Below are 18,250 nucleotides of genomic sequence, written 5' to 3'. Positions count from 1 at the left end.
TCCTTACAATTTCAATAGGGCCTCCCACTGTCTCCTACTGTTCGGTGCTCGGGCCCTAACAAGAAGAAGTAGAAGTAGAAGTAGAAGTAGAAGAAGAACAAGAAAAAGAAGAACAAGAACAAGAACAAGAACAAAAGGAAATGGGTGGGTCTGCTGGCCCAAGAATTGGTCTTCTCATGCCAGCTGCTGTGGGCTTTTCTTTGTTAAATTTCTTGTGGTGTTCAATCTTCTTGGAGTTAGCCCATTGAATGGTATTCGTCTCCTCATGGTTTAAGTCCTTGGTTGGTTTGCTCCTCTGAGGTTTAGCCCCAGAGATTCTTGACAGTGGCTGTGTGGTATTAGCAGAGGTAGGTTGCTTTGTTCTGTAAGCTGCAGCTGACTTTTGCCGCTTGTTGCAGCTGACCTTTGCAGCCTGTTGCCTCTTAGCAGTTGTGGTCTCAGCTACTGTATAAATGGGCACTATAATGTTAAGTGCCTATAAATTTGTCTTCTCATGCCGGCTGCTGTGGGCTTTTCTCTGTTCGATTTCCTGCAGCGTTTGTGCATTACCGCCATCTACTGTGTCCTCGTCTTTGTTCGGTTCATTGTAAATAAGTGGCTTTGATGCCTTTGACTCTGTCAGTTGTCAATGATCACATAATGTCTTTGATGTGATGTGCTCTATTTGAGAATGGACATGATGTAATGTGCCTCGAGACAATGTGTTTTGGTGCAATACAAAAAAAAATGTAATTGAATTTACAGGCAGTGTCGGATACAAAATTATCATTATACCACCTTAAATTGATCAGAGGTAGAAGTCATTCAGGAGAGACCTGACTTCTAGGATGAGGTGTGGCTTGTGTTTTACAAAGATTATGAAATGTCCTCACCAACCTATTTTCATCTCTAAGATTTGTTGTTATGTAGAACAGAATCTACGCAAACTCAACGAGGGCTCTTACGCACACTTGACTACTGACTAGATGTGTAACATTTAATCCTTTCATATTACGTTTTAATTGAAGAAAAAACAACAACAAATCATTTCAGACTGCTTTCAGACATAATTTATAATATTTTGCTGGTATGTGTTTATTGTTTAGAAATTATCTCAACACTGGAAAGCATCATCATTGTATTTGTATATTTGTATAATTTGTATTTATTTCTTTAAGCGTCTCAGAGATTTTAAACACATGGACATGTTGAGGATGAGAGACTAAATCGTCAACCATCTTTAGGTGTTACATACTGGTGTTTACTTATTAAATGTGTCACATGTTCCATGGTTTTACAGCTACAGCTTTTATGAAAAATTGTCCTTCCAATTGTAGCCTGTTAATTCTGAAAACCGAGTTCAATTGTGATTCTGAGACGAGAAATGACCCAGGAGATGCAACCGCTGACACAGCGCCCGGGTCTGTGTCCAGATCAGAGCGTGGCTTGGGCCACATGATTCTGTCTGAATGGTCCGAGCCCGAGGCAGTTTAAGTGACCTGCACTGAGTTAGTGTGACTCTGTGCCTGACACATGATTACAGACATGTGCAGTGTAAACATCAGCCCAGCTAACATGACCGACCCGATCGTTTCTATTTACTCATCTCATTCATAGTAAATTCTGTATTTGCACATTGATCAAGAAAAGAACAGGTCTATCTTTATTCCGGTGACAGCATTTATATATTTCCTATTCTCTCTCCAAATCCTGATTCATCAAGGTTCAGCTTTGTACCACTTTGTAAAAAAAAAAGAAGAAATACTGATAAAACAACACAAAGAATGAAAGCAGTTTTGACAACTGTGACAGAACACATTATTGTTAAGTTAAATTCAACGAGATTAAACGTTGTTCAAACTCATAAGGAGATGGGTATTATATATTTTATAAATACATAAAAAACAAAACATTAGAGGTGAAATTATGACCTTTTCTTTTACTTGTATGTAGTGCTTTATAATCTAATGGTTTTAGTATTGATATTTATTTATTATCATCATTATTACTAGTGCAGTGCCCGTTCTACACCTCCATGTTCTCTTGTCCTGTGGTAATGCTCCGGATCGTCTTAACTCATCTTAATAAAGGCAATACAGAGGAAAATGTGATTCATTGTCCGCCTCTCTTAATTTGCACAGCTCATACAACCAGTGATGTTTTTAAAAATCACTGATATCAGTTTCACACAGGCTTTAATGGGCTGCCTTTCAGTCACCATCTCATTTTTGTTAATTTTTCGGACAAAAGAGACAGAAAACATAGGAATGGGAACGGATTTATTTGGAATTTGTCTGAATTAAAATACTGTATAAGTGAGCACAGGGAGCAGGAGAGAAGTAAACAGATAAAGGGCTGAAACTGGCTGACACTGCAAAATGCAAATACCACACAATGATGTCAGGAAAACGCTAATAGGAGTATTGCTGTTCCACAACAATTTTCAACTACATCCTCAATTTCTCACATTGACTGTACACGGTCCAGCTATACACTAGGTTTGGGACTAGATTTGTTGAATTCTGACCAGAGCCTGTTTAACTGTTTCCCTAGCTACAGTCTTATGGTGAAGAAAAGGATAATATCTTGTCTCCAGCTCTGTACATAACACACATGTACTGATGACAATCTTCTCATCTTCCTCTTTTAAAGGATCAGAATAAGTGTTTACAAAGTCTTGACCCCTCGTAAGACCAACAACTGTACAAAAGATGACAGCAAGGTCAGCACCAGCACAATAACTGATGAGAGAATGAAAAACAACAATATATCCAAGGGGATGCTGTCACCTGCACTGTATACACCTGTTGTGATTGCATCCCAAAGACCACTTAAACAGTACCAACATCCAGAGATGGAAAACATTTCAGTAACACCCATAAATGAGGTGTCTAAAAAGGGCCCACATGATGTGGCATCCAGCAGGACGTGTCCCACGTGTGGTAAAACATACAGTTGTGCATCAGATATGAGAAGGCATCAGAGGACTCATACAGGGGAGCGACCTGTACTCTTTCAATTCCAGTATCACCTTATGAGACATGAGTCAAATGTGTGCTGAATAACTGTACCAAAGCCTCTGAACTTCTCAGACAAACACAGTCAACACCCAAAGCACAGGGAATTTCGTTGTCAACCGACTTCAAACCTCATGAAAAGGAATGTCTGGATAGTCAGAAAGAAGTACAGCCTCCTTCTGGAGGACGAGTACCAATGGCTACTGAGCAAGATTCAAAACCCTTAAGTACCATAGAACAGTTAGAAGATGTAAAACATCAGAGCCAAGGATTTCATCAGGTCAGTCCCTCAGGCCAGAACTCCAAGGGTCCGAAGTGGGAAAAGACAAATAGACACAAACCATCTGATTCTTCACTGTATTGTGTGGAATGCGACAGGTCATTCCCAGATGTGGCAAGACTTACAAAACATAATCTGAGACACAAGCCCAGTCCCTGCGCCAAGTGTGGTGAGAGTTTTAAAGGCTTCATAGACCTCAACCGGCACTATGTTAAAGTGCACGACTTCAGAGGACATTTTCCATGCTCTTTGTGTGAACGCACGTACTGATCTACAAGGTCTGATCAGGCATGAGAGGTTCCACATTGGGGATCTCCCTTTTCAATGCCCCAAGTGTCCGAAAGCGTTCAGTTCCGCATCTGCTCTGACGCTACATGACCGAACTCACACAGAGGAGGCGCCATTCCTCTGCTGGGATTGCGGGAAAGGTTGCAAGTCCAACGCAGCCCTGAGAATCCACAGGCTGTGTATTGTCACAGCAGCGCAGAGGAGAGGCGCTTCCGCTGCGAGCGCTGCTGAAAGGCTAAGGCGCTCAAAAGAATCCTGGACCTCCACGTGGCGAAACTCCACACGGGTGTGCGATACCCGTGCTCCCACTGCGGTAACCTGTTCCGAAGTGCAAACTCACTGACATTATCTGACCCACTCAAGACATTATCTGACCCACACAGAGGAAAGGCCTTACTCATGCAATGAGTGCGACAAGCGATTCAGGTCTGCTTCAGAGCTGAAAATACACATTCACTATCATACTGGGCTTTTCAGGTGTCAGGAGTGTGGTGAGGGGTTTGTTCAGTCTTATTACCTTACAGCACACAGGAGGATGCATACCGGGGGAAAAGCTGTATAAGTGCCCAACTTGTGATATATGTTTGAAAAGTGCAGGGATTTTGAAGAGACACCAGATAGGCCATACGGGAGAGAAACCCCACAAATGTTCGCTCTGTGAAATGGCCTTCAAACGACTGGAAAGCTCATGAAAAGAAGTGTCACTAAATGTGTGAGATTTATTTATTTTGTTTGTTTGCTTTTTCAATTTTATTTAGGTCAATTACATCATTGTGATTTTACAAGGTTACCTTTGACTGAATGTCCTATATCAACATTGTTTCTGTTTATTGGATGTTTACCACATTGAAGAAGTGCTGTATTCCACCAGTTTAGCATTGCAGCTTTACTGTATATCTTACTCAATTATGGATTTGAGAGAATAAAATGCACACATATCATCACACTTTCATTTTCATTCGTGTCATCTAGCTAGACTACGTTCGAAGATTGTAGGCTATTCATATATAAGACTTCATATTGAGGCACCAAAAATGATCCTGACAAGTCAAATATAGTCAGAATTAGCAGAACCCCTCTGAGCCTGGATTACAAAAAAGAAGATCAGACAATCTATATAATTACCTCTGCCAAGGAGGTTATGTTTCATATGCGTCTGTTTCTTTGTGTGTGTTGGTTAGCAGAATTACACAAAAACTACTGGACAGATCTCCATGAAACTTGGTGGAGGGATGTGGTACGGGTCAAAGAAGAATCCATTACATTTAAATGTGGATGCAGGAATTTGTTTTCACTTTCTTTAACGTTGTGAGATATTTAAACATTTTATTTTATTGCTCAGAGAATAATTCATGGATCTTGATAAAAAAAACAAGCATGGTCAGGGGGCTGATTTTTATGAGTGTCTGCAATTTGGTGTAGATCCACATAAAAATCTGGAGCATTTGAATTCCTGAGTGCCATTCGAGCTAAAGTTTTGAAAATGTAAATGTAATAAAAATACAACCTGAGAATTGTGTTATGTGGTATATGTTGTTTTTTAAAAAAAAACAGATTTACAGTTAATTGTATAATTGTTGGAAATGCAGTAACACGAGAAGAGAGTATGACATTTGATCATGACTTGTATCAGTGCATTTTTCCCACCAGCAGATGGCGCTACAAGATAACCACACTGTCTCCGGAGTGTTATTGGCTCCAGGGTCCAGGGGGCCTGTTTGTTTTATGAGCAATCTGTTGCCCCATGCAGGGAGACGAGCCAATTCATTTTCCTAATTGTTGACAAAAAAGTTGACAACTTTTACGTTCAAATTCCAGAGAGGGTAATTTTCTCTTTTTTGTTTTAAAATAAATTAATAAATGTTTAAAATACATTTAAATGAACAAGAAAATAATCTTTAAACTTTAACTTAGAGGCAGAATTCTCACATTATTTGAGTTTGTATATTACTGTATTTTTTTCCCTCCTAACTATTAAACTTGTTGTGATCTGTCTGTCTGATCCCAGTTATCCAGGAATAGGTTCCGTCAACAAACTGTCAAGTTGGTCGGGTTTGATGAAGTAATATTAGTTGCTAGATTCGCAGAGGTTATGTAAGTTTGCCTTCAAAATAAAAGCCTTAAATGGGTTGGCAGGCAACGGTACAATAAGGTTGATGCGCAGTAGTTCCAGAAATCCACAGTAGAAATGTCTGCGTGGATAATTCGCTTATATGCAGACGATGGCAGATGACGGACCAAAAATGCAATAAGGATACAAAAAAAACGTCAATGAATGTTTTTAAGATCTTGCAGGAACGTTAATGAGTCGAGCTTTACTTTGACAGTCACTACCGGAAGGTGAGCTGTGTTCCCACAGTTCGCTTGATGCCCGCTCCTCGGTCTCGTGCTGTCCGGCGCTGCTCCCCTCAGTGACTCTGATGTCAATGTGTCCGTCAGCACCTGCACCGGCCACAACAGGTGAGAGCCTCCATCTCCTCATACACATTCATTCTGAAGTTAAAGCTGAGGGGGAATCGAACCCCCGGCTGTAGTTGTGCTTGTCAGTGGCTCGGTACCGACAGACGGACGCGTGTTTTGGAGCGGGGAGCAGCTTTCTGACAGTTGAGGCTGACAAGTTTAGCGAACGGCCGAGGCGACACGTTCGACACCGCGAACATGGCAGCGGACGAACTTTGCAGAGTAACGTGTTCAGGGGAAACGCCGAAGCCTTGTTTTCACTTTCCCCCCCAACGCTCTTTCCTCATCTGGAGCCACCACACCGGCCGAATTTGTGTGTGGCGCTTCCGTAGTTTTCAACAACTACACTTCAGAGGACAAACTATCAGAGCCCCGTCTTGTATTTACAAACAAGAAGTGGAACAGCTAATTGTGAAATCACCCACACGCAGCACCTCTTTGAAAAACGCAATTCTCTCACCTCATCGGCCATTATCCTGAGGGAACAAGTCGGGAAATCAAGGTGTTACTGTAAATCTTATTGGATTTGGAACAGTGGTGATGACTTCAATGTCTTTTTTGTTGATGTGTTTATTCGCTGACACGCAACATGGGATCAAATTTGCAAGATTTGAGATTGAGGTCTGATATGATTGCACTGAGCGTCTCCTCTCTCCCCTTCTTCTCCATCCACCTCTCCCGCCCCCCCCATCATCTATGCTCTAAATCCTTTAAGTGAGCCTGTTTTTAACCAATTAGGTCAAATTAAAACCCAATTATTGAGAAGTGTGCGGAACAAACAATGGCAGTGAATTGAGTTGCTCCCACTTGCCTCTTTAAATACCTGCTGATTGTGTTTTGAGACAAAACCTGACAAAACCCTCCCATTTTGGACCCCTTGTTTATTTTCTGTCTGGTGTTGGTGAGGGGCTGTAAAGCTATGCAGTTGTTTACTGGCTGGCAAGGTGCCTGGCTAGTTTTAGATCATATGTCAGTGCAAAGACATGCGTTTGGAATCTGCTGCCGGGCCACACTGCCGCACGATGACCCCAGTTAGACCTGAGGAATAACTGAACTGAACTGAAGTGAACTGTCCGTCTTAACAGCCTCATACAGCCTGGTAGTGGAAACAGCCTCCTCGTGTTTTTGACTTGCAAAGTGGAGGCCGGGTTGAAGAAGGGTGTTTACCTGAGTGGGTGTGTCGTGTCTGTTGGGATGACAAAGGGAATAGTAATGCTTTTGAGGATTGCAAAACAAATTCAGCTGAAATTAAGGACTGCTAGGAACAAGACAGACCGTGCTCCCGGTCTCCTGTTGTAATTGGAGGCTGTGTGTCTCAGTGAAACAGCCCGAGTGATGTTGTCTCACTGCAAGAAACAGACACATCCCAGAGGGACTGTTTTACCCCTGCATGAGAAAATGTCTTCTGGTTATTTTGCTTATCGTCAGTGTTGTTTCTCCATCCGTTGTCCCATGCGACTGCGATTTCAGCTGAATTGGTTCTGAAGCAGCAGTCATCTGTGCCTCGCTTTTCCTTCTTTGGAGAGAAAAAAAAAAACCAGATCTTTTTCCAAAGACATAAGTTGGCAGAGTGCCAGACACGGCTTGACTGAAAAAAGATGCTTCCTTATATTTCAGGAGGAGTGTTATCAATGGACGGAGTCCTTATTCCTGCACGGGAAGAGTACGAGATTAGCTGCACACTCCTGAGGGACTGGGCTTCCTGGATCCGAGAAAACAAACAATAGTTGGGTCGTGTTAAAGTCGAAGGCCTGAACCTGACATCATTCATCCCTCACAAACTCTTTTGATGATCACAATCAGGTCAACACTTCAGCTTGGCACTCATGCTGCTGAATGTGCTGCACTGATTGGTGGAAAATAACTGTTTGTCCTTTGTCAAGTAAAAAAAGACAACAAAGAAAACATTCTCTGGTTTCAGCTTTTTAAATGGGACGATTTGCTACTTTTCACTGAAGTCATTGTAAATTGAATATCTTGAATATCTTGTTTTGTACTTTTGGTAGACAAAGGGAAATTTGAGCATGTCACATCATGTGCTGGGAAACCATTATTTTCTGACATGTTATAGAGCTGGAGTTGCAGTTCATAGAGCCATTTCAGATGGAGGTGCACAAGTCGGGGCAAAATGTATATGTCAGCTACAGAATCTGGATCTCAATGAAGAGTCCTTAGGTGCTGCTTTCATGCACTGAACTGCGGATAAGCTCCCTGAAAAAAAGGGGCTGTATGTTAGAACACATTGTCCGAGTCAGTTGCTGCAGACATTTTCCAGAGTTTGTCCTTCGGGCCCTCCAAGTAAAACCCATGTGTAGAATAATGTCCGGAGGATTCATCTTGAGCGATTAGGCCTGTTGATGATGTTTCTAACACGCAGCATATGTGAAACTGAAAAAAACAAACAAATAAATAATGGGATGAAAAAGATGTGGCATACACATGGAAGACACCGACAACGATGTCCACTTGGAAAGACAACAAGATTGTGGTGATTCGGGCCGACGCCAGTGTCGATGTGCAGTGAACAAAAAACGTGATCTCCACAGCGGAATTAATACATCACGTCCTGTCCCCCGAATGCTCTACTCAGACGCCACTCCTCGTCCGAATGCTCTGGAGATTTTTCTGTTGTTGTGAGGGCATATGAGTCAGACAACCTCCTGTTGCTTTCTTCATGTATGAAAGGACAACTCTGGATAATATCCGGACCAAATTGTCTTGACCTTTTCAGGAGTTCATGTCTGAAAACGGCTGAAGCCATCAACATTGATGTTTTCAGACAGCAGGGGAAGATGTCAACTGAAAAATAGTTTTGAGTAGAACAAAAGGGGGAAAAAACAATTCTTTCACTGAGGCCTCATGTGTAGTTTAAGCTTCCAGCGGTATGACAACTTATTCATTGATTCAAAATCGAAAAAAAAAACAATAGATAAATCAATACCTTTGCCCAACTGATACTGAAGCTAGGCAGGTATGATATGGATTTTAATGAATTTAAAGCACCAGAGAGCAGGACATATTTTACATTGTAAAAATATACTTGTCAGTTTCCTCTCAAAACACTTTGTACACCTTAATAGAATGGAGGATATCTGGACTCAGTGTAGCTGCCTCAGTTTCAGGCTCTTGGACTTGTGCTTGCTGCCTCACTACCACTACTCTGTCATGGCCTACTGAGGCAGAGCCAATATCAATGTTAGGAGTTAAGGCAGCACTCACACACATGTGTTAGAGGCTTCAATGGGAACTCGGCTCCTTCACTTTGAATGCAGTGACATCATGCTTTGCCGAACTGCACTGTGACTCCGTTGCTTTGCTTTGCTTGCAGGAAATAGCCAATCAAATTATGCTTTATTTTTTGGGATACAGACAATAAATTATAAAAGCAAATAGCCATACACAACCTTTGCCTGAATAAAATGCTCTAAAAATTTTTAAAGTTAAAAAACAACCAGCACCAGATTCTTTTTGAGTTTTTGATTCTCTGCTACAGGAAACATTTTGGTCAGTAATAAAGAAGTATTCAGGTTTGATACCCAGTCTTACATAATCATATGGTGACAACAAAACACTGGGTTCATAGTTAAGTCATTGAATGTATTTTTAAGTGATCACACAGAGACTTAAAGTGATTTTTCTGTGTCTCCTTTGTAGTCTAACGGCAGGTCTGGCTGCTGCCTCCAGGTTGAAGGAGGCAGACTGTGAACATACTCTCAGCCCTGCAGGCAACTGACCCTCCAGCAGTTCTACTATAACTCCAAGACCACCATCATCCCAGAGAATGGATCCACACTCCAACAACGTGAGGCAGAAGACCTCCTGGGCCAGTCTACCTCATGCTCCCTCTCTCTAGCTGCTGCTGAGGCTCAGTATTCACAACGCCACCTCATGGCTGGGTTTCAGCATCTGTCTGTGAACTTCCTGACAAACGTTTGATGAACCCGTCCGCCTGAAGGAGCATTCAAAAGTCAAACCAAAGTGACCCAGGCTGCCCGACTGTGAGCAGTTAGTGCGTCTGCGGTTGAGTCTGTAATCATGGGGAAAGAACAGGATCTGCTGGTGGCAGTGAAGAGCGGGGATCTCCTGCTGGCTCACAAGCTTCTCTCCAAAGTCAAGTGCAACAAAACCAGTAAGTATGGAGCCCACAGAGGCAGGGGGATTGTTGGTTTTCTATTATTTCTATGCAATGTTGTTTTTGTGCTGTGCTCCCGGCCTGGGAGTGTGATTCTTTCCACTGTGAAACAGAACAAAGATAGCAGAGCCAGAGCTATTGCCAGTGGCTGTGTCGTTGCTTCTAAACCAAGTGCAGTTTCTTTGCGATAACCACAGGAACGGGTTCAGCTGTCGACCACATAACACAGCCCCCCACAGCAGATAGGTCAGGGACAATTTGAAACTAAGTGGATTCAAACTGCGGCACAACACAGACTAATCTCCTAAATGCAGACCCCTGCAGCTTGCATGTCTTGCTGTGTGGGTTTTAGGGGGCTTTCTTCTTCTTTCAGAGTTCCTTATCTGCGTAGATCCCAAGTCAGGCGACAAGCGAGCTCTCTTTACAGTAGCGTTGTCCCAAATGACAGGGTGCTCCCTTATCCAAGCCCAGGGAAAGTCAAGGCCAAGCAGGCTGTGAAGTTGAAGCCTCTCTTTGTGGCGTTATCTGTTCTGGGCTTTCATCAGCATGGCTGGATGCTAAATGACAAGCCCTGAGAACAAAGCTGTGGCTGTCAGGAAAAAGCCTGTTACACACTACACAGACAGTGAGAGCTGCTTGGCAGAGAATATTGAAAGTGATATTGTCTGTTTTTGTACTGCTGTGTGTGTGTGTACTTTGGTTTGGGAACAATGAATCTCTGCCAAACTGGCTTGGAAAAGTAAATGAGTAATGTTCTCTACTGTTTTTTTTTAACTACCATCAAGGTGTCCCTGAGCAAGGCACTTCATATCTTTTGGAAGAGCAGCACATTGTGGTTGAACTGGGCGACTCAAAAATGAGTATTACGGAAGATTCAAAATTACTTTTTCATTTAAATATATAAACACATAATGAAATACATATTTTAATCAATAATTAAATTAATTGAAACAGGGGGAAAAAATGTATTTATGTGTATGTGTTAATAACTAATATCCACACTACTACATTTCAGTTTGAAAACATTTCGACTTTGCTATGGATGCACCTGCCGTTATAGAGCCACTAGAAGTTTGGAAACGTTGCTGGCCCTGTTTTAGTTTGAAAACTGATGGGGTGCGTTTTATTCTGGAAGGGCAGAAACTGCTTGCTGATTGGGTCTTTTCGGTTTGTAGTCCACCTCTTCTGCAATTAACAACCAAATGCTTCTTGTGTACACCAGCACACGCATGAGGGGTCATGTCATATGCGTTTTCAGGTGTGTTAGTATGGACTGGGGTAAAAAACTGATTCAGTGCCAAACGCTTGTGTAGATGGAGATTGTTGTAGCCTGAAAATCCTGTTTTTAAACTGAAATGTAGGCGTATGGATGTAGCCTCAGATTAAGTGAAAGCACGTGAATGAAGGTGAAGTGTCCATTTCAGAACTAGTTCAAATGAAACTGCTGGAGGGAGTTTTACTGTAGATTCAGCTGAAATTCAAGTACAAGTTCATGGAAGTAGAATTGATAAATGTGCCAGTTGAAGCAGATGTCGTCTTCAAGTATATAACCTGAAAGACAACTTTATTGTCAGCAGCAGACACATAAGCACAGAAATCCATCGACGACTTTCCACAGTTCCACCCTCGGCCATTTCCACTGCATGCGGTGAAGCCACAATAGCAATCAGAGAGATCAAAAGTGCTTCCTTCTTGCTGTTTTGGTTGCAAGATGGCAGATTCACGTCGTATGTGCCATAAATCAAGTCCAAGTTTTTCTGCATAATAACATACCCAGTGGCAGACAGAATTGCGTAGGAATCTAAACACCAAATCATAATTCTCTAGTGGTTCCATTATGCAATCAACATTTACTTCATAATGATACGTTAAAGAAAAGTACTTGTCATTTATATGATCCCTGTGCCATACACCCACAGGACAAATGTTACATTTCGGGCCGACTACTTGAATACCCAAAATATTTAGCTTGTTATTTTTTCCAGCATGTTTGTATTGTCAGGAAAAACATGACAAAACACAAATACAGCATTGCAGCCTCGAGTGTCCATTATTGGTATTTTTTATGTATTGTCGAACACAAAGATTTTGATTGCTTATGACTACACTCAAAGCCTTATGTGACCAATAAGTGAGTTTAAGTAACATTGTGATTACAAACAAAACTTATTCATAAGTGAAAATCCTCAGGAGAGGTCAGGTGCTTTTTAAGCTGTTGTACTGGTGTCAGGCTGACATGCTGGACATTCCCAAGGCCCCAGGCTAAGCCTGGGGCCGGGGCTGGGTGCAGATGGAGGAGGGAGGCACCTGCCCTGGGACTGCACCCTGAAGTTGTAGGGAGTGGCGGGGGGCCTTGGGGGTCAGGGAGGGAGTGAGCATGTGGAGGACAGACAAAAACAGTGCTGGTGAAAAGGGGTATCTGGTCAGCTGGTCTGACTGAATGCATAGGACTTAGAGTTAGAGAAAAAAGAGAAAGGGAGTATGAGGTAACCTTTGAGTTACATAATAGAAAACTCACACTTCAATAATGTAAGAGAACCTCCCATATAGTCCAGTACTATTTGTGAGTAATTATTCAAAGTTGAGGAAATGACCAATATTCAATATTTGCCTAGTTTGGTATGTTGCTATAGTGTGCTTCCTGTTCCTTCCTTATCTGGGCAGTGGTTGAGATTGCTGATTGAAAGCTTCATCCCAGTATGATGCTGGAAAAGGTTGTAGTCTCAGAAGACTGAAATATCAAGTTGTTTTATTCTTTTATTAACTTTTTAACACAATAATGTTTTGTAAATTAGCTCTTTATAGAAGTCATGCATTGTAGAGTCTCTTCTACCCATGAATACCAACTGTGCCAAAAGTAAATGGGTTCTTCCCAGTCCCCATGCCCTAACAAGTTTGGTACTTTTTACATACTCCTACTCACAAACAGACAACAAACCAACACACGTCTCTCCCTGATGTCACCCTGATGGATGTAACAAAAAATTATTTTACACCAAATTTAGCGAGTTCATGCAAGTTCTTTTTAAATGTGGGCACACTGCGATTGAGTCATGTTCCATGTCACAAACGCACCAGCAACTGAAAAGCTCTTTCAACTCACTGCCAGCATTGCATCATTTCATTTTGCACAATACGAAGAAAAAAATGCCGTTGCACATTGTTCCCCAGATGCAAAAAACAATAAGTAGACAAACGTGTATTGCTGATAAGAAGAAGAATAATAAGGAAGAGGAGGAAGCCAAACCCAATAAAAACGTGTGTCTGCTGCAGAGTCATTTGTTCGGGAGTGAATGCTGATTGTATCCATTGCCATAACAGACAAAAGCCAGATATTAGTGGGTGTTCATGAGTTTTTTGACCATTGGAAAGGGGGCTTGATAATATTCCTGTCAGTGTTAGCATACTAACGCAGAATGGGGGAAAAAAAGACAAAACTTGTTGACATTCTCGTTAAGCTCAAAGCACCTCTGTGCTTGAGTACAGCCTTTCCTGAGCTACTACAAATATGTCATTATCAATAACTTTTCCTGTTCTTAATCTAAACAATTCTGGAGATGAGGATGAAAATGCAAACAGATGCATTTCCTATCTCATCTTGCCTTAAGTAAAGAGACTTGGAGATTTACATATATTGGCCTTTGCTAAAGAGGGACATCATAATGAAACCAGCATCAGCCCCTAAACACAATAATTTGTGTCTACACAGCAGGAGCTCTGTTAGGTGCAGGAACCCATTTGTAGAGCAGGCTGAAAGGTGCCAGAGGAGACTTGCAGTGTCCCGGAGGGATTAGCAGTGCTACTGTAGCTGGCTGATGGACGGGGGGAGCTGAGATGGGAGGTTTCTTCTCCAATCAGCCATCTGCTGACATCAGGCTGGGTGCTCAGTCAATTTAAGTCGCCTTACAACAGTCTCCCTGTTTTTGCCTAGCTGTTGCAAGCTGTCAAGTCAGGTGGGTGGCGGTGTGTATACAGGAGATACAGTGGTGTCAAGATTCAAGATTCAAGACTTTATTGTCATATGCACAATAATTACATTCAGCAGTTGCTGGCAATGAACTTAAATAAAATATATAAAAATAAAATAAAACTAAAGTATTAAAATAAAATATACACCTTGTCCCTCTGGTCCAGGTGGGAGAGGGCAGTGTGTGTGTTACACAGAAGGCCGAGGCTTCTGTTAGCTATTTATATTCTGTTGCATTTAGAGTGACAGCTTGACTCGTAAAGGCATCTTGCCCAAAGTGTTGCCCTCTCACACCCTCTTGACTTGGCGCTGCCTGAAGAGGGTGTTGTTGGACCCTCCCTCAATGGGGTCCATTAGAGACCAGAGGTTCTTCAAAGGCCTCTGTGATTACAATGTCTTTTGTTGCAACACATGCTCTCTTTCATCTTGACCCGCGGCCCAACCCTCTCTTCTGTCACGCTAAACACGAGGCCTTTTGGTGATTCTCAATGGGCAGATGGACAAAGAGCCATGATACAAAGGCAAAAGATCATATTTGAACATGTATTGTGTTGGCCATATAAGCCATACATAGTATATTGATGACTCAGAACTTCACAAATCTCTGGCACATTTTTACCAGACAAACAGCTGACACAGTAAGCCATACAAAGTCAGGATGGCAACTTAAGCTGATTCATACAGCTCATTGTTATTAACATATCCTAATTACATTCCCTCTTTTTTATAATCAGCAGAGGCCCTGATGAATGCTTGTGAAAAAACTTGTGAAAAAAAACTACCCAACAGTTTATAACTTTGAAGATTAAGTAATTGACACAAGCATTGCCAACTGTTTGTGTTAATCAACAAGTCAATTTATCAGGTATTAGATTAATGGTCAGTAGTTAAGCATAAACATAATGTTATTTGTCAGTCCAACAATGAATTAGCCTCTCGGTGCAACGGGCAATATTTTGGGGCTTCCGGTGTAGACTGTGGATATCCAGACTAAGACTCTGTCTTCCGTTGGGTGTACACTGTTGAAAGTACGATAAGCCCACATGAGTCAAATTTTTCTCTCCACAAAACACAAGAAATGATACCTGTTGGCTAATCTCTGTTAACCGCTATCTGCATGAAGGCAGATAAATAGACAAAAGACGTTGCATTTCAGTCAATGTGTTCCACCACTTCTGCTTTCCACAAGGACTGTTTACCTGCGGGCAACCAATGCCTGCTCAAATGTGATTAGTTAAACTAGAAAGGAAATGCCTTCAGCCCCAAATTCTTGACTCTCGCCTACAGATTCTTGATTTTCACTGCAACAATCTCCTTATGGAGATGAATTAAATGTTAATGTTGCACTGATGACAGATTTTGCCAGTGGCATTGTGGTTTTAGGCTTTATGTCCAACCCTGTGTTCATGAATGCAACATCTCAGGAGCACCTTAAGGGAATTTCTTCAAATTCTGCACAAAAATGCACTGGGCACTATTCACCACTATAGGTCAGAAACAGAAGAGGAGCTTGAATTGGACACTTAACTTATTAAGAAGCTAATGAAAAAGCTAGTAAGTGTAAATGCTGAACTGATTTCTTTTAATCCTAACCCATTCAGTGCAGGATATTCTTTTGGCAGATCCGTCTTTTCCTCAGCAACACCCTCACCCCTACCCCCATCCTTTATCTTGGCCTCCCTCCTGCCTTCATTCCTTTACCTTGAATTAGGGATAACCCATCTGGCCTAGTGTCAGATTAGAAGTCGGTAAGACTTAAGGGTACCTAAGGAGAGGTGTACTTATGCATATGTGTGCAATATCAGTATGTGTATTCTCTGTGCACATATATATACTGCACATGTCCAAACACATGCATAGATTTTTTTTTTCTTTAGTATTTAAATTCTGTAGCAGTATTGTAATTTATGTGAAAGCCCAATAACAGACCTGCTAACTGGGCTAATCAGTCTTCTACTTTAAAGCCAGACAGTTGGTTAGCAGCCAAGCAGTGTGAACTACTCTTGCATGGTATCAGATACACACACACACACACACACACACACACACACACACACACACACACACACACACACACACACACACACACACACACACACACACACACACACACACACACACGCACAAGTACACATTAATCCTGACCCCTTTCCTCCTGACAGATGGGGTAGCCTGTCTCGGATTGTCGAGGAAATTACTGAAGTAATTAAGCTATGTGTATGTGTAGAGTCAATCCACAGTGTCATTTGATCTAGCCCGACTAGTGCTTTATTACTTTCTCCGGGGTGCACATAGTTTAGTATGGCTCTGATCTTCATATAGCATCGTTCTTTTCCTCTGTTACTGAAAAACAAGCTGTCAGTCAGGCAGGTGCATGAATGTAGCCTTCAGCCTGCGAGGCACGGTGTCACCGAGTTCTGCCCTGCCTCTACATGCCCCCGAACTGTATTCATGTGTTTGGATTTGGCTCTGTGATAAGATGGATACAACAATAACAAAAAGAAAGATATCTGTAGGCGGAGAACTTTGAGTACTCGTGGAAGTGGTTTTATGCATGTACAGACAATGATAATGTAATTGTCTGATAAGGAGGTTTTGTTTGTGTTCTTGTATTGCATGTGTGTGTGAGGAGTGTGTCTACTGATCTGGAATTGGGTTGCGTCAGTCTCTCTTAGCACTAATGAGAAACAGCAGGAGAGGTTGGTGTTGGCTTTAATCTTCTACATTATCTCAGTCTTTTATATTTTCTTTCATTTATCCCTTCATTTCATTCACCTGATCTTCCCATCTGTGAGCCTGAATTGGATGCAAATAGAAATCACCATCAACAGCAATCAACTGTGGTGGCTCTTCATATCCCATGGCTCTGTAGTTGTTTGATAAGTGACTGTGCCTCATAATAAGACACTATTCATAGAGTCTTGGATGATACTTCTGCGAACAGATCAGTGTGTCTATGTCAGGCAAATATGGAGCGAACAAGGTGAATCAGAGAATGCTTCACTGAAGTTTTCAGATTTTCATTGCAATCTTTCTTCAATTTCTTTTTGCTTATTTGGCCTCTCCGCAGACCGAAACAGGGTGTATGAAGGTTTTTAAGATGTAACATGAATACATCCATTGAAAGCATCTCTAATGGTCAAATTCGCAAAAGTGGATCATTTTAATCCAGTGGTTTAATATCAGTTGATATCAAAATCTCTCTTTTTCTTTGTTCTTAACTTAATTTGTTTCCATGACATGGTCCGCCATATTCTAATTTGTCCTGCCAGTTTCAATATGAACCCAAATTTTCACAATAACATAAGTCATCTCTAACTTGGTGTGTGCCGCGCTACCGTGAGCTATAGCATGCCTGTGCTAATGGTCCATAACGTTTTTTACTGTAAACGCAGACAGTCAGACCTCAGAGTTTCAGCTGCAGTTGTGGCGTGCAATGCAGTTGCAGTCTTTCCCTCTCATGAGGACTTATCTTTTACTCAGTGGTCTGTGTACCTGTCTCTCAGAATCTGTTGGCCGTGACGGTGACCTTCGTGCGGGTGCTCCCCAGTTACTGCCATAGATTGAATTAATTCTGTGGGAAATTCCTTCACCAAAGAAGTTATTGTTTTCATTAGCGTTTGTTAGTTAGCAGGATTATTCAAAACCAATTTCCACGAAATTTGGAAGAGGGGGTGGTGCATGACCCAAGGAAGAACTTATTGAATATGAGTGTGCGGAAATCCCAACCTGATCTAGAAACCCTGACATAAGTGCTATGATAAAGGCAGATTCAGTTATATTGATAACTGGGCAGGTATAATTAATGCCAAATGAATTTCTTCTTTGTCCGACTGGCTGTTGGGACTACCTGAACAAATTTGAGTGGGACACCACATTGGTGGACCCATGGACTGTAAAATATTTATACTGGTCCTGTGAGTCTCTTTACAGGCCCTCTCTGTGTGCCTGCTGTTCAGGGTGTCAATGTGAGGGTGCTGTGTTTGTGTTCCAGGATTGGGTTCAACTCAACAGCTCAAGATCTGATCAAAGTAACAAGACCATAAATGTGAGCAGACCATCAATACCAACCGGTAACAAAAAATATCAGTTCCGAGCCCTATGTTTGGCTTTGTTTTGCGTTGTGT

The 18,250-nt window shown here is 41.8% G+C and overlaps 1 protein-coding gene across 4 annotated transcripts in view; it reads left to right on the top strand.

Annotated features, from left to right (window-relative positions):
• Positions 1 to 5,926: 5,926 nt before the first annotated feature.
• LOC118100624 (caskin-2) overlaps positions 5,927 to 18,250 on the top strand; it is a 52,635-nt gene continuing 40,311 nt past the window's right edge. For all 4 annotated transcript variants that reach the window (XM_047338339.1, XM_047338340.1, XM_047338341.1 and 1 more), the window contains exons 1-2: positions 5,927 to 6,024; positions 9,679 to 10,153. In XM_047338339.1, the coding sequence (XP_047194295.1) occupies positions 10,060 to 10,153 (94 nt within the window). In that variant the 5' untranslated portion in view covers positions 5,927 to 6,024; positions 9,679 to 10,059. The remainder of the gene's footprint in view (positions 6,025 to 9,678; positions 10,154 to 18,250) is intronic.

This window comes from Hippoglossus stenolepis, chromosome 21, assembly GCF_022539355.2.
Source record: "Hippoglossus stenolepis isolate QCI-W04-F060 chromosome 21, HSTE1.2, whole genome shotgun sequence".
NCBI lineage: Eukaryota > Metazoa > Chordata > Actinopteri > Pleuronectiformes > Pleuronectidae > Hippoglossus > Hippoglossus stenolepis.
The sequence above is the reverse complement of the archived record's forward strand: the minus strand, read 5'-3'. Positions and strand labels throughout refer to the sequence as shown.